The 20,924-nt window shown below is 42.4% G+C and overlaps 1 protein-coding gene, 10 non-coding genes and 1 pseudogene across 11 annotated transcripts in view; 1 reads left to right on the forward strand and 11 right to left on the reverse strand.

Annotated features, from left to right (window-relative positions):
• Nucleotides 1-497: 497 nt before the first annotated feature.
• On the reverse strand, nucleotides 498-709 carry LOC148659080 (small nucleolar RNA U3). The gene has a single exon (XR_015940648.1). It is a non-coding gene; the product is annotated as a small nucleolar RNA U3 (small nucleolar RNA).
• A 922-nt stretch (nucleotides 710-1,631) lies between these two features.
• On the reverse strand, nucleotides 1,632-1,845 carry LOC148659081 (small nucleolar RNA U3). The gene has a single exon (XR_015940647.1). It is a non-coding gene; the product is annotated as a small nucleolar RNA U3 (small nucleolar RNA).
• A 919-nt stretch (nucleotides 1,846-2,764) lies between these two features.
• On the reverse strand, nucleotides 2,765-2,978 carry LOC148659082 (small nucleolar RNA U3). The gene has a single exon (XR_015940638.1). It is a non-coding gene; the product is annotated as a small nucleolar RNA U3 (small nucleolar RNA).
• A 923-nt stretch (nucleotides 2,979-3,901) lies between these two features.
• On the reverse strand, nucleotides 3,902-4,115 carry LOC148659083 (small nucleolar RNA U3). The gene has a single exon (XR_015940630.1). It is a non-coding gene; the product is annotated as a small nucleolar RNA U3 (small nucleolar RNA).
• A 922-nt stretch (nucleotides 4,116-5,037) lies between these two features.
• LOC148659084 (small nucleolar RNA U3) lies at nucleotides 5,038-5,251 on the reverse strand. The gene has a single exon (XR_015940643.1). It is a non-coding gene; the product is annotated as a small nucleolar RNA U3 (small nucleolar RNA).
• Nucleotides 5,252-6,174: 923 nt separating this feature from the next.
• LOC148659085 (small nucleolar RNA U3) lies at nucleotides 6,175-6,388 on the reverse strand. Its single transcript, XR_015940635.1, has one exon. It is a non-coding gene; the product is annotated as a small nucleolar RNA U3 (small nucleolar RNA).
• Nucleotides 6,389-7,308: 920 nt separating this feature from the next.
• Nucleotides 7,309-7,526, reverse strand: LOC148659086 (small nucleolar RNA U3). The gene has a single exon (XR_015940626.1). It is a non-coding gene; the product is annotated as a small nucleolar RNA U3 (small nucleolar RNA).
• Nucleotides 7,527-8,060: 534 nt separating this feature from the next.
• On the reverse strand, nucleotides 8,061-8,155 carry LOC148659087 (small nucleolar RNA U3; annotated as a pseudogene).
• Nucleotides 8,156-13,249: 5,094 nt separating this feature from the next.
• Nucleotides 13,250-13,463, reverse strand: LOC148659088 (small nucleolar RNA U3). Its single transcript, XR_015940604.1, has one exon. It is a non-coding gene; the product is annotated as a small nucleolar RNA U3 (small nucleolar RNA).
• A 1,609-nt stretch (nucleotides 13,464-15,072) lies between these two features.
• On the reverse strand, nucleotides 15,073-15,286 carry LOC148659089 (small nucleolar RNA U3). The gene has a single exon (XR_015940607.1). It is a non-coding gene; the product is annotated as a small nucleolar RNA U3 (small nucleolar RNA).
• Nucleotides 15,287-17,358: 2,072 nt separating this feature from the next.
• On the reverse strand, nucleotides 17,359-17,573 carry LOC148659090 (small nucleolar RNA U3). Its single transcript, XR_015940609.1, has one exon. It is a non-coding gene; the product is annotated as a small nucleolar RNA U3 (small nucleolar RNA).
• An 869-nt stretch (nucleotides 17,574-18,442) lies between these two features.
• The window catches only part of mtmr10 (myotubularin related protein 10), a 30,724-nt gene continuing 28,242 nt past the window's right edge, over nucleotides 18,443-20,924 (forward strand). Inside the window, exons 1-2 of the mRNA XM_088640996.1 lie at nucleotides 18,443-18,986; nucleotides 19,530-19,590. Coding sequence (XP_088497122.1) covers nucleotides 18,930-18,986; nucleotides 19,530-19,590 — 118 coding nt within the window. The 5' untranslated portion in view covers nucleotides 18,443-18,929. The remainder of the gene's footprint in view (nucleotides 18,987-19,529; nucleotides 19,591-20,924) is intronic.

Raw genomic sequence — 20,924 nt, forward strand, 5'->3', positions numbered from 1 at the left:
TACCTGTAGGCATATCGTTACTTAACACTTGACCTTCTACGCAAATATGGATGTCTATTGTTGTTGTTCCTGTCGTTTTTTTTCTTCTGTCCATCTGAACACCAACACTGCTGCTGTAAAGCAACTTGCCCCCCCCAAGGGATAATAAAGACTCTCTCTCTCTCTAACCTCTGCTGCAGCCGGCACCCCCTTCGCTCTCAAGATACGTTCTCACAACCCTCCTCAAAAAGAACCTTGTTTATAGCTAAAACATGCCAGTACTAAAATAAATGGAAACAATGAGAAATTATTCACATTAAACTTGAGGATTGATGAAAAAATACCACTTATCAGTTCATCCTTAAATAACCAGCTTTGATCAAACAAACGGGCAGCGTCATATTACCGTTGCTGTCTTCATTAAAGAAAAGAAGACCTCGGCGATTTGAAAAAAGACACCAGTATGACTTACTTGATACCTGTGAAAATTCTTCCTTTACACCAGTACAAGAGAGCCACCCATTCAGAATGTCTCCCTCTTCCTCAGCCAGCAAGAGAGAGAAACGATCATCAATGGTCGGGAACAGCTGCCCTGAAGCAACACTCCCGACCCGTTTCACGTTCAGGAGGAGACACTATGGATCCTCCTCGTGGTTGGCGAGACCAAAAGCTTTCGAAACGCATTTCTCAAGTCACAAACTATAGAAATGATCCCTGAAAGTATAGTCTTAGCTCTCCACCCCTCGAGCAGCGCAGCCCAGCAAACCTGAAAGCAATTCCAGTCATGGTGAGCAGTTTCAATGGGTTCATTTTTTCTTAAGACAGCTTAAGTATTTTAAGGTCGACGAGTCAATTTGTTCTATCGGTCCTTCCTTGAATCTGTACTAACTTTTACCCCCACCTGCTGCTTTGGCAACCTGAATCCGAGAGGCAAGAACAAGCTGGGCAGTCTTGTGAACATACTGTATGTCACAAGGTCATCGGTGCTGATCTTCCAGCCTTTTCCACCATCTTATCATACACGTGTTTTGAGGAAAGCAACATCTGACTGTGATGATCCTTCACCCCCCTTGTTTAATACTTTCCAGTTACTCCCATCAGAAAGCAGACACCGACTCCCCAACTCCCAAACCAACAGATTTAAGTTCTCATTCATACCTGTAGGCATATCGTTACTTAACACTTGACCTTCTACGCAAATATGGATGTCTATTGTTGTTGTTCCTGTCGTTTTTTTTCTTCTGTCCATCTGAACACCAACACTGCTGCTGTAAAGCAACTTGCCCCCCCCAAGGGATAATAAAGACTCTCTCTCTCTCTAACCTCTGCTGCAGCCGGCACCCCCTTGGCTCTCAAGATACGTTCTCACAACCCTCCTCAAAAAGAACCTTGTTTATAGCTAAAACATGCCAGTACTAAAATAAATGGAAACAATGAGAAATTATTCACATTAAACTTGAGGATTGATGAAAAAATACCACTTATCAGTTCATCCTTAAATAACCAGCTTTGATCAAACAAACGGGCAGCGTCATATTACCGTTGCCGTCTTCATTAAAGAAAAGAAGACCTTGGCGATTTGAAAAAAGACACCAGTATGACTTACTTGATACTTGTGAAAATTCTTCCTTTACATCAGTACAAGAGAGCCACCCACTCAGAATGTGTCTCTCTCTTCCTCAGCCAGCAAGAGAGAGGAACGATCATCAATGGTCGGGAACAGCTGCCCTGAAGCAACACTCCCGACCCGTTTCACGCTCAGGAGGAGACACTATGGATCCTCCTCGTGGTTGGCGAGACCAAAAGCTTTCGAAACGCATTTCTCAAGTCACAAACAATAGAAATGATCCCTGAAAGTATAGTCTTAGCTCTCCACCCCTCGAGCAGCGCACCCCAGCAAACCTGAAAGCAATTCCAGTCATGGTGAGCAGTTTCAATGGGTTCATTTTTTCTTAAGACAGCTTAAGTATTTTAAGGTCGACGAGTCAATTTGTTCTATCGGTCCTTCCTTGAATCTGTACTAACTTTTACCCACACCTGCTGCGTTGGCAACCTGAATCCGAGAGGCAAGAACAAGCTGGGCAGTCTTGTGAACATACTGTATGTCACAAGGTCATCGGTGCTGATCTTCCAGCCTTTTCCACCATCTTATCATACACGTGTTTTGAGGAAAGCAACATCTGACTGTGATGATCCTTCACCCCCCTTGTTTAATACTTTCCAGTTACTCCCATCAGAAAGCAGACACCGACTCCCCAACTCCCAAACCAACAGATTTAAGTTCTCATTCATACCTGTAGGCATATCGTTACTTAACACTTGACCTTCTACGCAAATATGGATGTCTATTGTTGTTGTTCCTGTCGTTTTTTTTCTTCTGTCCATCTGAACACCAACACTGCTGCTGTAAAGCAACTTGCCCCCCCCAAGGGAAATAAAGACTCTCTCTCTCTAACCTCTGCTGCAGCCGGCACCCCCTTGGCTCTCAAGATACGTTCTCTCAACCCTCCTCAAAAAGAACCTTGTTTATAGCTAAAACATGCCAGTACTAAAATAAATGGAAACAATGAGAAATTATTCACATTAAACTTGAGGATTGATGAAAAAATACCACTTATCAGTTCATCCTTAAATAACCAGCTTTGATCAAACAAACGGGCAGCGTCATATTACCGTTGCTGTCTTCATTGAAGAATAGAAGACCTTGGCGATTTGAAAAAAGACACCAGTATGACTTACTCGATACTTGTGAAAATTCTTCCTTTACACCAGTACAAGAGATCCACCCACTCAGAATGTGTCTCCCTCTTCCTCAGCCAGCAAGAGAGAGGAACGATCATCAATGGTCAGGAACAGCTGCCCTGAAGCAACACTCCCGACCCGTTTCACGCTCAGGAGGAGACACTATGGATCCTCCTTATGGTTGACGAGACCAAAAGCTTTTGAAACGCATTTCTCAAGTCACAAACTATAGAAATGATCCCTGAAAGTTTAGTCTTAGCTCTCCACCCCTCGAGCAGCGCACCCCAGCAAACCTGAAAGCAATTCCAGTCATGGTGAGCAGTTTCAATGGGTTCAGTTTTTCTTAAGACAGCTTAAGTATTTTAAGGTCGACGAGTCAATTTGTTCTATCGGTCCTTCCTTGAATCTGTACTAACTTTTACCCCCACCTGCTGCTTTGGCAACCTGAATCCTAGAGGCAAGAACAAGCTGGGCAGTCTTGTGAACATACTGTATGTCACAAGGTCATCGGTGCTGATCTTCCAGCCTTTTCCACCATCTTATCATACACGTGTTTTGAGGAAAGCAACATCTGACTGTGATGATCCTTCACCCCCCTTGTTTAATACTTTCCAGTTACTCCCATCAGAAAGCAGACACCGACTCCCCAACTCCCAAACCAACAGATTTAAGTTCTCATTCATACCTGTAGGCATATCGTTACTTAACACTTGACCTTCTACGCAAATATGGATGTCTATTGTTGTTGTTCCTGTCGTTTTTTTTCTTCTGTCCATCTGAACACCAACACTGCTGCTGTAAAGCAACTTGCCCCCTCCCCCAAGGCATAATAAAGACTCTCTCTCTCTAACCTCTGCTGCAGCCGGCACCCCCTTGGCTCTCAAGATACGTTCTCACAACCCTCCTCAAAAAGAACCTTGTTTATAGCTAAAACATGCCAGTACTAAAATAAATGGAAACAATGAGAAATTATTCACATTAAACTTGAGAATTGATGAAAAAATACCACTTATCAGTTCATCCTTAAATAACCAGCTTTGATCAAACAAACGGGCAGCGTCATATTACTGTTGCTGTCTTCATTAAAGAAAAGAAGACCTCGGCGATTTGAAAAAAGACACCAGTATGACTTACTTGATACCTGTGAAAATTCTTCCTTTCCACCAGTACAAGAGAGCCACCCACTCAGAATGTGTCTCCCTCTTCCTCAGCCAGCAAGAGAGAGAAACGATCATCAATGGTCAGGAACAGCTGCCCTGAAACAACACTCCCGACCCGTTTCACGTTCAGGAGGAGACACTATGGATCCTCCTCGTGGTTGGCGAAACCAAAAGCTTTCGAAACGCATTTCTCAAGTCACAAACTATAGAAATGATCCCTGAAAGTATAGTCTTAGCTCTCCACCCCTCGAGCAGCGCAGCCCAGCAAACCTGAAAGCAATTCCAGTCATGGTGAGCAGTTTCAATGGGTTCATTTTTTCTTAAGACAGCTTAAGTATTTTAAGGTCGACGAGTCAATTTGTTCTATCGGTCCTTCCTTGAATCTGTACTAACTTTTACCCCCACCTGCTGCTTTGGCAACCTGAATCCGAGAGGCAAGAACAAGCTGGGCAGTCTTGTGAACATACTGTATGTCACAAGGTCATCGGTGCTGATCTTCCAGCCCTTTCCACCATCTTATCATACACGTGTTTTGAGGAAAGCAACATCTGACTGTGATGATCCTTCACCCCCCTTGTTTAATACGTTCCAGTTACTCCCATCAGAAAGCAGACACCGACTCCCCAACTCCCAAACCAACAGATTTAAGTTCTCATTCATACCTGTAGGCATATCGTTACTTAACACTTGACCTTCTACGCAAATATGGATGTCTATTGTTGTTGTTCCTGTCGTTTTTCTTCTTCTGTCCATCTGAACACCAACACTGCTGCTGTAAAGCAACTTGCCCTCCCCAAGGGATAATAAAGACTCTCTCTCTCTCTAACCTCTGCTGCAGCCGGCACCCCCTTGGCTCTCAAGATACGTTCTCTCAACCCTCCTCAAAAAGAACCTTGTTTATAGCTAAAACATGCCAGTACTAAAATAAATGGAAACAATGAGAAATTATTCACATTAAACTTGAGGATTGATGAAAAAATACCACTTATTAGTTCATCCTTAAATAACCAGCTTTGATCAAACAAACAGGCAGCGTCATATTACCGTTGCCGTCTTCATTAAAGAAAAGAAGACCTTGGCGATTTGAAAAAAGACACCAGTATGACTTACTTGATACTTGTGAAAATTCTTCCTTTACATCAGTACAAGAGAGCCACCCACTCAGAATGTGTCTCCCTCTTCCTCAGCCAGCAAGAGAGAGGAACGATCATCAATGGTCGGGAACAGCTGCCCTGAAGCAACACTCCCGACCCGTTTCACGCTCAGGAGGAGACACTATGGATCCTCCTCGTGGTTGGCGAGACCAAAAGCTTTCGAAACGCATTTCTCAAGTCACAAACAATAGAAATGATCCCTGAAAGTATAGTCTTAGCTCTCCACCCCTCGAGCAGCGCACCCCAGCAAACCTGAAAGCAATTCCAGTCATGGTGAGCAGTTTCAATGGGTTCATTTTTTCTTAAGACAGCTTAAGTATTTTAAGGTCGACGAGTCAATTTGTTCTATCGGTCCTTCCTTGAATCTGTACTAACTTTTACCCACACCTGCTGCGTTGGCAACCTGAATCCGAGAGGCAAGAACAAGCTGGGCAGTCTTGTGAACATACTGTATGTCACAAGGTCATCGGTGCTGATCTTCCAGCCTTTTCCACCATCTTATCATACACGTGTTTTGAGGAAAGCAACATCTGACTGTGATGATCCTTCACCCCCCTTGTTTAATACTTTCCAGTTACTCCCATCAGAAAGCAGACACCGACTCCCCAACTCCCAAACCAACAGATTTAAGTTCTCATTCATACCTGTAGGCATATCGTTACTTAACACTTGACCTTCTACGCAAATATGGATGTCTATTGTTGTTGTTCCTGTCGTTTTTTTTCTTCTGTCCATCTGAACACCAACACTGCTGCTGTAAAGAAACTTGCCCCCCCCCAAGGGATAATAAAGACTCTCTCTCTCTCTAACCTCTGCTGCAGCCGGCACCCCCTTGGCTCTCAAGATACGTTCTCACAACCCTCCTCAAAAAGAACCTTGTTTATAGCTAAAACATGCCAGTACTAAAATAAATGGAAACAATGAGAAATTATTCACATTAAACTTGAGGATTGATGAAAAAATACCACTTATCAGTTCATCCTTAAATAAACAGCTTTGATCAAACAAACGGGCAGCGTCATATTACCGTTGCTGTCTTCATTAAAGAAAAGAAGACCTCGGCGATTTGAAAAAAGACACCAGTATGACTTATTTGATACCTGTGAAAATTCTTCCTTTACACCAGTACAAGAGAGCCACCCACTCAGAATGTGTCTCCCTCTTCCTCAGCCAGCAAAAGAGAGGAACGATCATCAATGGTCGGGAACAGCTGCCCTGAAGCAACACTCCCGACCCGTTTCGCGTTCAGGAGGAGACACTATGGATCCTCCTCGTGGTTGGCGAGACCAAAAGCTTTCGAAACGCATTTCTCAAGTCACAAACTATAGAAATGATCCCTGAAAGTATAGTCTTAACTCTCCACCCCTCGAGCAGCGCAGCCCAGCAAACCTGAAAGCAATTCCAGTCATGGTGAGCAGTTTCAATGGGTTCATTTTTTCTTAAGACAGCTTAAGTATTTTAAGGTCGACGAGTCAATTTGTTCTATCGGTCCTTCCTTGAATCTGTACTAACTTTTACCCCCACCTGCTGCTTTGGCAACCTGAATCCGAGAGGCAAGAACAAGCTGGGCAGTCTTGTGAACATACTGTATGTCACAAGGTCATCGGTGCTGATCTTCCAGCCCTTTCCACCATCTTATCATACACGTGTTTTGAGGAAAGCAACATCTGACTGTGATGATCCTTCACCCCCCTTGTTTAATACGTTCCAGTTACTCCCATCAGAAAGCAGACACCGACTCCCCAACTCCCAAACCAACAGATTTAAGTTCTCATTCATACCTGTAGGCATATCGTTACTTAACACTTGACCTTCTACGCAAATATGGATGTCTATTGTTGTTGTTCCTGTCGTTTTTTTTCTTCTGTCCATCTGAACACCAACACTGCTGCTGTAAAGCAACTTGCCCTCCCCAAGGGATAATAAAGACTCTCTCTCTCTAACCTCTGCTGCAGCCGGCACCCCCTTGGCTCTCAAGATACGTTCTCACAACCCTCCTCAAAAAGAACCTTGTTTATAGCTAAAACATGCCAGTACTAAAATAAATGGAAACAATGAGAAATTATTCACATTAAACTTGAGGATTGATGAAAAAATACCACTTATCAGTTCATCCTTAAATAACCAGCTTTGATCAAACAAACGGGCAGCATCATATTAACGTTGTTGTCTTCATTAAGGAAAAGAAGACCTTGGCGATTTGAAAAAAGACACCAGTATGACTTACTTGATACTTGTGAAAATTCTTCCTTTACACCAGTACAAGAGAGCCACCCACTCAGAATGTGTCTCCCTCTTCCTCAGCCAGCAAGAGAGAGAGAGGAACGATCATCAATGGTCGGGAACAGCTGCCCTGAAGCAACACTCCCGACCCATTTCACGCTCAGGAGGAGACACTATGGATCCTCCTCGTGGTTGGCAAGACCAAAAGCTTTCGAAACGCATTTCTCAAGTCACAAACTATAGAAATGATCCCTGAAAGTATAGTCTTAGCTCTCCACCCCTCGAGCAGCGCACCCCAGCAAACCTGAAAGCAATTCCAGTCATGGTGAGCAGTTTCAATGGGTTCATTTTTTCTTAAGACAGCTTAAGTATTTTAAGGTCGACGAGTCAATTTGTTCTATCGGTCCTTCCTTGAATCTGTACTAACTTTTACCCCCACCTGCTGCTTTGGCAACCTGAATCCGAGAGGCAAGAACAAGCTGGGCAGTCTTGTGAACATACTGTATGTCACAAGGTCATCGGTGCTGATCTTCCAGCCTTTTCCACCATCTTATCTTACTTGTGTTTTGAGGAAAGCAACATCTGACTGTGATGATCCTTAACCCCCCTTGTTTAATACTTTCCAGTTACTCCCATCAGAAAGCAGACACTGACTCCCCAACTCCCAAACCAACAGATTTAAGTTCTCATTCATAACTGTAGGCATATCGTTACTTAACACTTGACCTTCTACGCAAATATGGATGTCTATTGTTGTTGTTCCTGTCGTTTTTTTTCTTCTGTCCATCTGAACACCAACACTGCTGCTGTAAAGCAACTTGCCCCCCCCCCCCAAAGGATCTCTGAAGCATCTCTCAAGTCACAAACTATAGAAATGATCCCTGAAAGTATATTGTTAACTCTTATAAACAATTATAAATTATTTACAGTAAATTTAAGAATTGATAAAAAAGGTAGCACGGTTCAGTAGCTCCGTGAAGTTGGCCTCCTTATAAAACAGCACAAACGATGAAATACACCTAATTCGTTAGTGCTACGTTTGTGTCGGGTTGTGTCGTTGAAACGTTCTTCCCTGCTTCTTTCTTTCCCGAGATATAGCGTCATTTTTGGGGGGAGTGTGACGTTACTTAGCCCCCCTACAAAGTCGTAGAGGAACCAGACCGGTTTCAATCGTTAGTGCTGCGTTTGTGCCGGTTTGTGTTGTTGAAAGTAGCATTTCTGCTGCTTTCGTTCCCGGTATATAGTGCCTTGTTGTTCCGGTGATCACGTGACGAGGCACGGTGACTTTGACCTCCAGTGACCCCGTCTGTCGAGTTCAAGCGTCTGTTACCGGTGCGAGAGTACCAGTTCTGCAATTGTGTTCCTCTGTTTGCCGGGTGGGGGGCGGCGATGGATTTTGCATTTGATATCGGTGTGTTCTGTGCGTTTGCGTGAGCAGGAAAATTGTATTTGTCACTAGCATCACATACCCTAATCAGATGAGTTGCGGTTATAAGCGGAAAAAAGCGGAGATTAACGATCAATTGCATGTTCTTACCAAGAGAATAAACCTTAAATAAACACGCGTGCCAAGGGACGTGTAAAGATTCGACCGGTCAGTCGAGCCACGTGTTCAAAAAGGCTTGAATCTGCAACTTTAAGAACAAGATCACTGTTGCACTTTTTATGCAACGTCCAATCGTTAACGTGAAAAAGAACAAGGTTGTTGCAGGTAGTCAATAACATATCCGAGAAGCAACACTGGAAAGTCCATCGTCTCACACCTGCGGACCGCGGCAATATTGGAAACATTTTTTTTTCACATAACAGAAGTGAACATCTTTCTGAATTCTTTAATAAACTGTCATTATCTGTGTGCTTGTATTTACAGGGGTCCTATGGGCAAACATGAAGCGATGACCTCACAGTCCTTTTATCTTTGGTGTAGAATACAGCGTGAGGGCACACCTGCCATCTGAAGACACAGGTATGGGTGTCTGTGTTAGATCCCCAGGTGAAGTCGAGTCTTCTGCAGTCTGCAATGTAATGACCCAGACATGTTTGCTTGTCCTGCTCCATTTAGTTGCCCACCCGCCCGTCGAATAGCACAAACGACGAGACTCACCGCAATCGTTAGTGCTGCGTCTGTGCCGGTTTGTGTCGCTGTATGTAGCGTTCGTGCTGCTTTCGTTTCCGAGATATAGTGCCTTGGTTTTTCGGGTAATCACGAGACTATCTACAAGGAAGTTTACAGGTACCAACAAACTCGGTACTTGAACTCCTGATTCTGATTAAATGATTCTGATTCTGATCTTTGTAGCCTTTACGCGAATGAGCAGTCTTACATTTACAAAGGAATTACTATGTTAGTTCATTGGGTTAGGTGTTTTTTTAAATTTATAACCATGTTCTCGAAAATGTATTGCTTGTTTACCCCTTTCATTGGTGAAGAGACACCAGTTTCCAAATTACCGCTGGTACAACACGAGAGCACATTCACATTTTTAGGTATTAGTTTCAAGATCGATATAATTTAACAATAAAAAACAAAATTGAAATCACAAGCATAATAACATAATGATCATAGACTTTACATTTCTATTCATTTTTGATGTACAAAGCAGAAGGTGTTTCCCCTACCTAAATTATACGATTAAAATTGTTCAAATACCATGTATTCATTACAGAAAGCAGCGGAGACAGTCATATTGCAAATAAAAAATGTATTTATTTCTAAGAGTACGAGACATTGTGAATCAATAAAGACGTTTAAAAAAATTACCCGATGTAGTTATTTTGCAAATAAGTAAAGCATTTTAAAAATATATCCTCATTGACAGTAAACACACCGATCCACCTGGCGCTGCCAGCTTGAACAGCTCCCAGACCCGTGATTGGCTAAACCCCCGAATAGTTCGGGCCGCGATTGGGTGAAGAGTGAGAATCGACACTCTGATTGGGTAAAGTACCACATCGGCAGTTCCTAGAACATGTAGTAGATACAGAGGTGATGGATGATGTTCTTCTTGGTCCAAAAACTGTAGCCCTGGTTAACCGTGTATGCTGTATGAGCACGCTGGATATACAGTAACACATCCATTGGTTTCCAATTACTTATCAATCTAAGTCGCACTGAGGTCAAAAGTGAATAGCAGACAAAGAATGTCATGGCATCCCCAGCGCGTTCACGACTCCGATAGCGTGTCACGATAGGAGTGTGTGCATCACGATCACATCGCGATACCCATTGCGACTGGCGCATCACTGTCATGGCGCCACTATCGCGACATTAAGTCCATATATCGCGATATAACATACCCCGACAAAACCCCCTGCCCCTATGTCGCAATACGAAGTCCACAAATCGCGACATGACAAATGCCCCCCCTCCGCGTGCGTCCATGTCGTGACATGAGGCCCTCATATCGCGATATGACATACACCGACAAAATCCCCGCCCCCCATGTCGCGACATGGAGTCCATATTTTTTTATAATCAAAATATATTTTCTTTCCATAACAACATGTCACAAAAGAAACATTCTCACAAATTTGGTAAACATTTTGACTAGATATGAACGTCACATGCAGTAAAACGTTTCCAACAGTGGGGCTTGTCTATTATCAATCTGTGCAAGTGAAGGATGGGGCTGGAATGGCATAATTAAAGAGTCAAGTAATATGTTTATTCCATGCTGATAAAAAAAGAAAGAAAACAACGTTTCGGCTGTGGAGTCATCTTCCGACTGTTTTCTTTCTTCTTTTTTTAGTATGTAAATAACTTACGGCTTGTTCCTTCGCAGCTACCTCCAATAATAAGATTTTTTAAGAACTTTATTTTCTTTTCACAAAAAAATACAGGACATCACAAATCAGAAAGCTTTACAGTAATATACATACTTAAAACAGTATATATGATCACATCTCATTACATTTTGACACGGTACCAGTTACATAGCAACAATTTTCTTTTTTTCTGGTGCAAATCACATTCTTTACTTTAACATGATCATGTTTTCCACAGTTTCTTGCAATACTCTTCCAATAATAAGAGTACCTCTAAAGGCCTGAAACTTGCTTCTGTTCCTATACAGCAGGGGTGGGGAAATCATTTGGTCTGGCCCTGCCAAGGCAACCGCAGGCGTAGAGCCTGGCGATAATTCGATAACGATAATTATCGCGATATACTTTTCCTCGATATAATTTTAACAAAAGTTCGATAAATGTTCATGCTTTACGCGTGGTACGCGCATGCGCACTACATACTGCGCGAGTGCGCGTGCGTGTTGCAGACCGGGCAGCTAACACATTTGTTTAATGTTTCTGCTGTTTGGCAAGTGATGTGTTCTTAAAATGAAGAGTTGTTTAATTCACTAATTAACTGTCTGGTTTCTTCAACTTTCACTCAGGAGAAAACAAATCTGCCTTTAAACTTGAAAAAATTAATGAATTTGACATTTATCGTGATAATTATCGATATCAACTGATATGAAATGTTTTATCGTGATAATGTTTTTGGCCATATCGCCCAGCCCTACGCAGGCGGGACTTGAAATTCAATAAATCTAGGAGCTTTTTTCATAGCAACATAAATTTATATTAAGTGAATCATAATAATAACCTTAATTGTGAGGGACAAGCAAGGAACGTCCATTACGGGACAGACAGGACACAGACGAGTACATGACGGGACAGACACGCATGCTTCTCGACGGCTGCCTGTATTGCGGTGACTCAGAGGGCAGTCAGTGCTAGGCAGGCTGGGAGTGTACACGTTGCGAAAGTGTTAACATACTGTGTTTTACGAACTGCGGGATGAAGTCAAGCAGTTCATGGAGGTGAAGGGAAACCTCACCAAAGAGAGGCAGTTCCAGCCATCACATTAGGGGTGAGCTAATTAAATCTTCTTCTTCTTCTTCTTCTTTTTCACAGCCTTAGTCCCAGACTGTCCTGGGGTCAGCTGCTTTGGTTGCTCTTCTCCATTTGTCTCTGTCGAGCACATCTTCCTCACTCACTTCACATACCTCCATATCTTTTCTCACACAATCTGACCATGTTCATCTGGATAATCTGGGCATTTCTCTCCTAAATGTGCATTGAAGTCTCCTCCAATTACCACCATTTCATTTCCTGGGATTCTGCTAACCACTTCTTCGAGATCTTCCAAAAAGCTATCCTTTTCCTCCTGTGGTCTTCCTACCTGTGGTGCATATACAGAGATGATATTCCATAACCCACTCTCAAAAGCCACCTGTACATTGATAATCCTGTCTGAGTGTCTAACCACCCTCACTATCTTGTCTGCTAGGTCTTTGCACACTATCACACCCACTCCATTCATTTTGGTACTCTTTCCAGCATATAGAATCTTGTATCCCTCTCCTAGGTGTCTTGAGCTGTTTCCTTTCCACTTGGTTTCTTGCACACACAAGATCTCCACTTTTCTACTTTTCTCCTTGCCATAGTTTCAACCAATTCTCTCCCTCTCCCTGTCATGGTGCCAACATTCCAACTCCCCACTCTCATTGACTTAACATTCCTTCCAGGCCCCTTCACCTTGTTTCTTTTCTGTAGCCCCCACTCTACAGTTTTCCCCACAGTAGCATAATTTCCATTAGTACCCTGTTGGGACACAGCACTAATGGCGGACGTTGTTAACCCGGGCCCCGGCCGATCCGGTATGTGCTTTGTGTTCTTTGCAACCATGGTTTTGGCAAGATGGTTTTACGTCGGATGCCCTTCCTGACACAACCCTTTTAGTCGCCTCTTACGACAGGCAGGGATACCCAGGAGGTATTCTGATCCCCCTCCCGAGGGAATGGGTGAGCTAATTAAATGTTTGACCAAATATAGCAGGCTAATTTTTAAACTGATAACTTTGTATGGCCCGCCAATAATGTTATAAATATCTTAATAACCCTTAGTGGAAAAAAGGTTCCCCACCCCTGCTATACAGGGTACACAGTCCAGTCGAGCATCTAAGCCTGTTTTTAAACGAGTACAAGAGAGCCGCCCACTCAGAAAGTGTCTCCTTCCTCCTCAGCCCGTGAGAGAGAGGAACGGTCATCAATGGTCAGGAACAGCTGCCCTGAAGCAACACTCCCGACCCGCTTCGCGCTCAGAAGGAGACACTATAGATCCTCCTCGTGGTTGGCGAGACCAAACACTTTAGAAACGCATTTCTCAAGTCACAAACTATAGAAATGATCCCTGAAAGTATAGTCTTAACTATCTGCTTCTCGAGCAGCGCACCCCAGTAAACCTGAAAGCAATTTCAGTCACGGTGTGCGGTTTTAACGGGTTCATTTCCCAAGAACATGTTTTTTGATCTGATAAGAGACGTAGTAAAGAAATAAAATATCTGCACGATATTAGTTAGAAATACTTCAAAGAAACAAATTAAAAGAAAAGCCGAACCAAACTCACACCGGCCGAATCCAGGAATTACTCAGAAACAATGTTCTCGATGACTGAAAATATACATCGTATACACATAGCTCTTATAGAAAAGAGCTTTTCGCATAAATATCCTTAACTCAAACATTTCTGAAATTATGCAATGTGTCAACTTTATATTTTACATTTAAAAAAACTAATAAAATACAAAATAACAAGTAAAGGTTTATTCCATGCTGAAAAGAGAAGGAAACGACGTTTCGACTGTGGAGCTTTCCTTCGGGACATGACCCCAAACACAGCCGAAACGTTGTTTCCTTTCTTCTCTTTTCAGTTTGGAATAAACTTGTATTGTTCCTTTGCAGCCTATGCATGCTGACGCAGCTACCTACTTGAGCTACAGTAAATAAAATACAATATATTTTTTTAACGTAAAGTAAGATGTATGTCGCTGTTGGACATCGTGATCAGAGCTTAAGCTCTAAATTCTGAATGACTTTAATTCATTCCGCTTTGAACTCAAGACAGCCTTTCTACACAAGGGCGACAATGATAAAACAAATCCTTCGCGTCCCCAAGAGTAAAGCGGTCGGAAAAAAAAAAACTGTAGTATGTTGGAAGAACATTTCTGTCACAGCGTTACATCCTGTAGGAGCCATGTGAGGTTTTAATTTGGTTATATTCCTTTAAAAACAATCCTATAAATGTTGGTTCTACTATTTGAAAACCACGTTGTTTTGTTTACGTACATATATGCCTTAAGACTGCGAACCGCCGACGTTAATTTTTTTCTACCAAAGTATACTTTATTTCCAAAAACAACATCTCACAATAGAACATTCTCACAAAATTAGTAAACATTCATTAATGTAAATTCGAGAAGTTTTAGTTTTCCGAAAACACGAAATTAGAGCGCAACGGTTCTGGCGTGCTCGTGTAGGTGGGTGTTTAGTTCACTTGAGCTTTGAGGACCAGTTTGGGTATTATGGAAAACGTCTCCTATTATTTGTTAGTTTGACGCAAACAAAGCGAATGAGAATAAAACCCGTTCAATGTTTAAACCTGGCGAAGTTGATGTGGAGTTTTACATGGGCACAGTCAGCCATAAGCTCGCCCTTCTTACGGCGGTATTCGGGTACTACAGACCCCATTACAACGCGCTGCTGCAGCCGCCCCTCGTCAAAAAACACCTTGCTGAAGTAGGTTAGCTCCTTAAAGCTATATACTATTATAACTATAAAGCATGGAACTTCTTTTAATTCCCTAATTCAATAAAAGAATAGAGTAATAAACTCATCAACCCATCATAAAACATCCAGCTTTAGTTAAAATAGCATTGTTACAAATACCTATGTTCACTACTAAAACTTCTTTCTATTTATACAGAGAAATCAGAGCATATTTACTGTATCTAATTTTTAGCCAGTAAAAAGAAGCCACCCACTCAGAAAGCGTCTCCTTCCTCCTCAGCCCGTGAGAGAGAGGAACGGTCATCAATGGTCGGGAACAGCTGCCCTGAAGCAACACTCCCGACCCGCTTCGCGCTCAGAAGGAGACACTATAGATCCTCCTCGTGGTTGGCGAGACCAAACACTTTAGAAACGCATTTCTCAAGTCACAAACTATAGAAATGATCCCTGAAAGTATAGTCTTAACGCTCTACTCCTCGAGCAGCGCGCCCCACTAAACCTGAAAGCAATTTCAGTCACGGTGTGCAGTTTTAACGGGTTCATTTCCCAAGAACATGTTTTTTGATCTGATACGAGACGTGGTAAAGAAATACAATATCTGCACGATATTAGTTAGAAATACTTCAAAGAAACAAATTAAAAGAAAAGCCGAACCTGGTTAAACAAATACCCACAATGCCTTGAGGTGCATAATTAAAGCGTCAGTCCTGTCGGCTTTCAGCGAGCTCGTCTTCCAGCCTCACTGCTCGATGAACTACTTCAAACTCACACCGGCCGAATCCAGGAATTACTCAGAAACAATGTTCTCGATGACTGAAAATATACATCGTATACACATAGCTCTTAGAGAAAAGAGCTTTTCGCATAAATATCCTTAACTCAAACATTTCTGAAATTATGCAATGTGTCAACTTTATATTTTACATTTAAAAAAACTAATAAAATACAAAATAACAAGTAAAGGTTTATTCCATGCTGAAAAGAGAAGGAAACGACGTTTCGGCTGTGGAGCTTTCCTTCGGGACATGACCCCAAACACAGCCGAAACGTTGTTTCCTTTCTTCTCTTTTCAGTTTGGAATAAACTTGTATTGTTCCTTTGCAGCCTATGCATGCTGACGCAGCTACCTACTTGAGCTACAGTAAATAAAATACAATATATTTTTTTAACGTAAAGTAAGATGTATGTCGCTGTTGGACATCGTGATCAGAGCTTAAGCTCTAAATTCTGAATGACTTTAATTCATTCCGCTTTGATAATAATATAATATTATAATAATATAATAATAATAATATAATAATAATAATAATATAATAATAATATAATAATAATATTTCTTTATTAGCCCTATACAATTTCTTGCATTAGGAATGCGTCTTTTCGCATACCCCAGCTTTTCTCCAGGGAGACACAGACACAGAGACAGGGAGAGAAGCTTGGGGTCAGAGCGCAGGGTCTGCCATTGTACGGCGCCCCTGGAGCAGCTGGGGTTAAGGGCCTTGCTCAGGGGCCCATCGGAGTAGGATTCCTCTGCCAGCCGCGGGATTTGAACCGGCAACCTTCCGGTCACAGGCGCAGATCCTGAGCCACAGAGCCACCGCTCCGCCCCGCCCGTGCTTTGAACTCAAGACAGCCTTTCTACACAAGGGCGACAATGATAAAACAAATCCTTCGCGTCCCCAAGAGTAAAGCGGTCGGAAAAAAAAAACTGTAGTATGTTGGAAGAACATTTCTGTCACAGCGTTACATCCTGTAGGAGCCATGTGAGGTTTTAATTTGGTTATATTCCTTTAAAAACAATCCTATAAATGTTGGTTCTACTATTTGAAAACCACGTTGTTTTGTTTACGTACATATATGTCTTAAGACTGCGAACCGCCGACGTTAATTTTTTTCTACCAAAGTGTACTTTATTTCCAAAAACAACATCTCACAATAGAACATTCTCACAAAATTAGTAAACATTCATTAATGTAAATTCGAGAAGTTTTAGTTTTCCGAAAACACGAAATTAGAGCGCAACGGTTCTGGCGTGCTCGTGTAGGTGGGTGTTTAGTTCACTTGAGCTTTGAGGACCAGTTTGGGTATTATGGAAAACGTCTCCTATTATTTGTTAGTTTGACGCAAACAAAGCGAATGAGAATAAAACCCGTTCAACGTTTAAACCTGGCGAAGTTGATGTGGAGTTTTACATGGGCACAGTCAGCCATAAGCTCGCCCTTCTTACGGCGGTATTCGGGTACTACAGACCCCATTACAACGCGCGCTGCTGCAGCCGCCCCTCGTCAAAAAACACCTTGCTGAAGTAGGTTAGCTAATTAAACCTATAATATTTTATAACCGTAAAGAACATTGATTTTATTAATTTCATAGAAAAACTGTGACGTGATGAGCAAATACTTTCAAACGTTCATCATAAATTAACCAGTGTTGATTTGACCACCACCCTAAGTAGGTACTTGAGGCGCACATCAGAAATAGAATGCTTATTGAGTATTATGTTTTTTCTGACTTTAAACCAGTAGAATAGAGCCGCCCACTCAGAAAGTGTCACCTTCCTCCTCAGCCCGTGAGAGAGAGGAACGGTCATCAATGGTCGGGAACAGCTGCCCTTGAAGCAACACTCCCGACCCGCTTCGCGCTCAGAAGGAGACACTATAGATCCTCCTCGTGGTTGGCGAGACCAAACACTTTAGAAACGCATTTCTCAAGTCACAAACTATAGAAATGATCCCTGAAAGTATAGTCTTAACGCTCTACTCCTCGAGCAGCGCACCCCACTAATTCCGCAATTACTGCCTGTCATGGTTTTGAATTTTAAAAATCAATATTGTCATCACCAAAGTCTCTAAATCAATATTTATGAATTGGTGCGTTGAGCAAATTAACAATTATATGCATGATACATTGTAACTGAAGTGTCTCAGAGAGTGAAATTAGTCTTTTGTATTTATAGCTTTTACAATACCCAGAACACATCGCTTCCAAATTTTGCATACTAATTACTATGAAACGTCATCTCTAGTTTCGACATGTGAAGTATCTCACATACCAAGAAGTAGATCATATTCTTACTTACAGTGTGAATTAGTACATATATATATTTATCTACATACAACGTCGAAAGGTTTGTCTTCATTCAAATGCAACCTTTATAAATGAACGTCCAAAGTCTGATCTAAAATTCTAACTGCATTACTACAAACTCTCCAGTTGGGCGCGCCATGCTCCCACTTGGATTACATAACCAGGGCGATTTCGCCCCATTTGTGCATTTTTAAATAAATACATGCAAATTATTTTCGAAACGGTTATACGTGGATGAAAAGTACTCCATCCATCTGACCGTTATCGTTTCTGATTTAAACTGAAATATTTGACAGCAAAAGGAAAACAATTTCTATTAAAACAGGAGATCAAGAGTTATAATCTAGTTATACTGTGAGCAATAGTATATCTTTATAAGTCTGTATAGAACGATAATATATAGAAATATATTATGTTACAGTGGGTTTGTAAATAATGCACTTTGAAATCCGAATCGCAAGGATATGCACACGGCTGGGTGAAGATCTTATTCCGTGTGGGTGGGACAGTTTGTCCGCGCTGCGATGCCGTAGCTCAGCTGAGCGACGCTTTCCAGCCAGACCAACATGGCCGCTGTGTCTCGCGGCGCAGAAAGTGCATGAGCAGGGTTTGAGCTCGTCACTCGGTAGCGTCACGATGTGGCAGGGGAGGAAGGGACCGGCGTTATCGCCCATTTTCATCTCGCCTTTTAAATTTAAGGCTCCGAGCCTTCCGGATAGGCATTAGGGTTGGTTGTAAAATACGAACCCGGCGGCTCTTGTGACACTTGCTCTGGCCTGGACCAGGTCTGTAAAGTTAAGCAAAGACAGGAGCCGAAGACCCCTCCTACTGTTCCGCCTGTTCGACTTTCTGTTCTGCTCTGATGAGGGCTTGACGAGAATCGCTCACTAATGATCTCAAGAAGAAGAGCTTCGTGTTTCATTCATTGACAAGTCGGCGATTTACCAATATTTGCTGAGACCACAGCGCTATAAGGAGACTTTTTCCCGTGTTTGTGTTTGAATAACCTGTCTTGAGAGATGTTTTCTGTAAAACCTCTGAAACCTACGTTCAAGTCGTACCTGCCTCCTGTGCAGGTAGGCATTTCGCGCTAAGTTATTGACTTTGCTACGAGCTGTCAGTGTTTGTCAAACAACTTGAGCTCTGGTGTGTCTATAGCTACACACTTAAAACCTTTTGCTATTTGTAATGTTAGGAAATAATCGCTTTTGAAAAACGGGTTATGTACATCGACGATTTCACAACTATGTTATGAATTCCAGATGCTGGAGAGCGACGTTTAGAACACTTTCCGTGTTTAAACTAGTGTATGAGGATTTGCATCTTAATTCCGTTTATGCACGAATCCTTCTGGAAGCATAGATAATTGGTCATTAAATAAGAAAGACAAAAAACAGTTTATGGCTGAGTGTCAAAAATAGTACCAAATTGTCTTATTTTACATGCTGTTTTTGAAACCAAACGTTCTTGCTTAATATTTTTTGAAGCTTTATGAGATGGTAATACATAATCAACGCACTGCTCTGTCAGGGATTCCGGCACTGGGCTATACGGTTAGTAAGTGTCTGGGGCTTGCCTGGTACGTTTTTGATCTTTAAATGCCTCTTTGCACTTAACAGACAGAAGTCAAGAGGAGCCCCCAGCCCCCAATAAGGAAGCTAGAAGCGAAATTGCTACCAGGTAAGTCAGACCTCCTTCCCTTTTCACGATTTAACACACCGCGCGTCCCCTGCGCACGATAAGTGAAAATGAGCCAGTTCGGGAGTCGTGTGAGTTTTGGTGTGTTTTTTTTAACGCCAGAATTCTCTTCTTAGCAGTTCAGTAAACCTTTCTGTTAATAATTTACAATAACCCGCCTCCCCTGCTGAAGTCTTTGAATAACTGACCGTGGCAGAGACTTGCTAATGACACCACGTCCTGGCTTGTTTACACTATATACAGCTGCTTTTGCTGAACGTCCCCTCTGTCCTCCAAGCGGTTTAAAGTCCTGTTGCCCTCCAGGGTTGGTGTGCCTGTATCCCTTGAGCGAGCTTGAGTTGAACTGCAGAACAGGTGAACCCTCCTGTTCTGCTGGTGGAAATCTGTACCCTACACTTCCTGCGCAGTGAGCTGTCGGAGAGTGCTGTCACTTCTCTCTGGGTCAGGCTTGTGTTCTGCAAGAACTCTGTGGTCTCTTCCTGGGACGCTCTCCCACCAGCAAGACAAAACTAGGCCAAAACTGTCCTGTACCTCTAAACATCTCTGGTGAATTCAAATATGAGGAACGGCAGGTCATTTGGTCAGCTCTTGAGTGTTTTTCTGTGCCGGTGCTTGTTTTGTGTGGAGGAGGGGAGGGTTGTATTTTTGGAGCAGGGACAAAGCCAGTGTTTAACCAGCCTTTCCCACAGAAAATGTATCCGTGCATTTGAGCCTTGACAAGATGGGCATTCCTCTCTACAGGGCTCCAGAGTGCCTCTCAGTCACCATGGTTATCTGCCTGCTGGCCCCCTTTTCATTGACATGTCTAACTCTCTATAATGGGCCTCAACAATACTGTTTTGCCAGTGAGGAATGCTTTTTTTGTGTAGGAAGCAAAAGTAAGGAGAAGAATTGTCTCGAGAGAAGTATGCTATCATATAAGGAGAATCAGAGTGAAGCTTTCTGTTGATTGCCTAGAACTCTTGTCTTGTGCATTATTAATGTGTAGTTTAATTTAAATAGTAGCAGGCGCAGGCCTTATTTCTTTGTGCGTGTCTTTATCTGGTTATAAGAGCTGAACAGCACGGTTTGCGATATGAACTGTCCAGGTGTGTGTTTCTCAACCCATGTTGGTTGCACAGAGTCTAGATGGTAGCTGCAGCTAATTAGGTTAATACTGTGCCCCAAGGTGTTTGCAAAAACTGAGGGTTTTTTTCCTCTCGTGTGTTTAGTTCCTGCTGTTTCCTTTTGTAAAGTATATTCAGCTACCTCCCAGAGTGTCATGAGCATTCTCCAAAAACTAAAACAGTGCATTTTGTCCGCAGTTATGCACTGTG

This window comes from Lepisosteus platostomus, chromosome 7, assembly GCF_059453375.1.
Source record: "Lepisosteus platostomus isolate fLepPlt1 chromosome 7, fLepPlt1.hap1, whole genome shotgun sequence".
Taxonomy (NCBI): domain Eukaryota; kingdom Metazoa; phylum Chordata; class Actinopteri; order Semionotiformes; family Lepisosteidae; genus Lepisosteus; species Lepisosteus platostomus.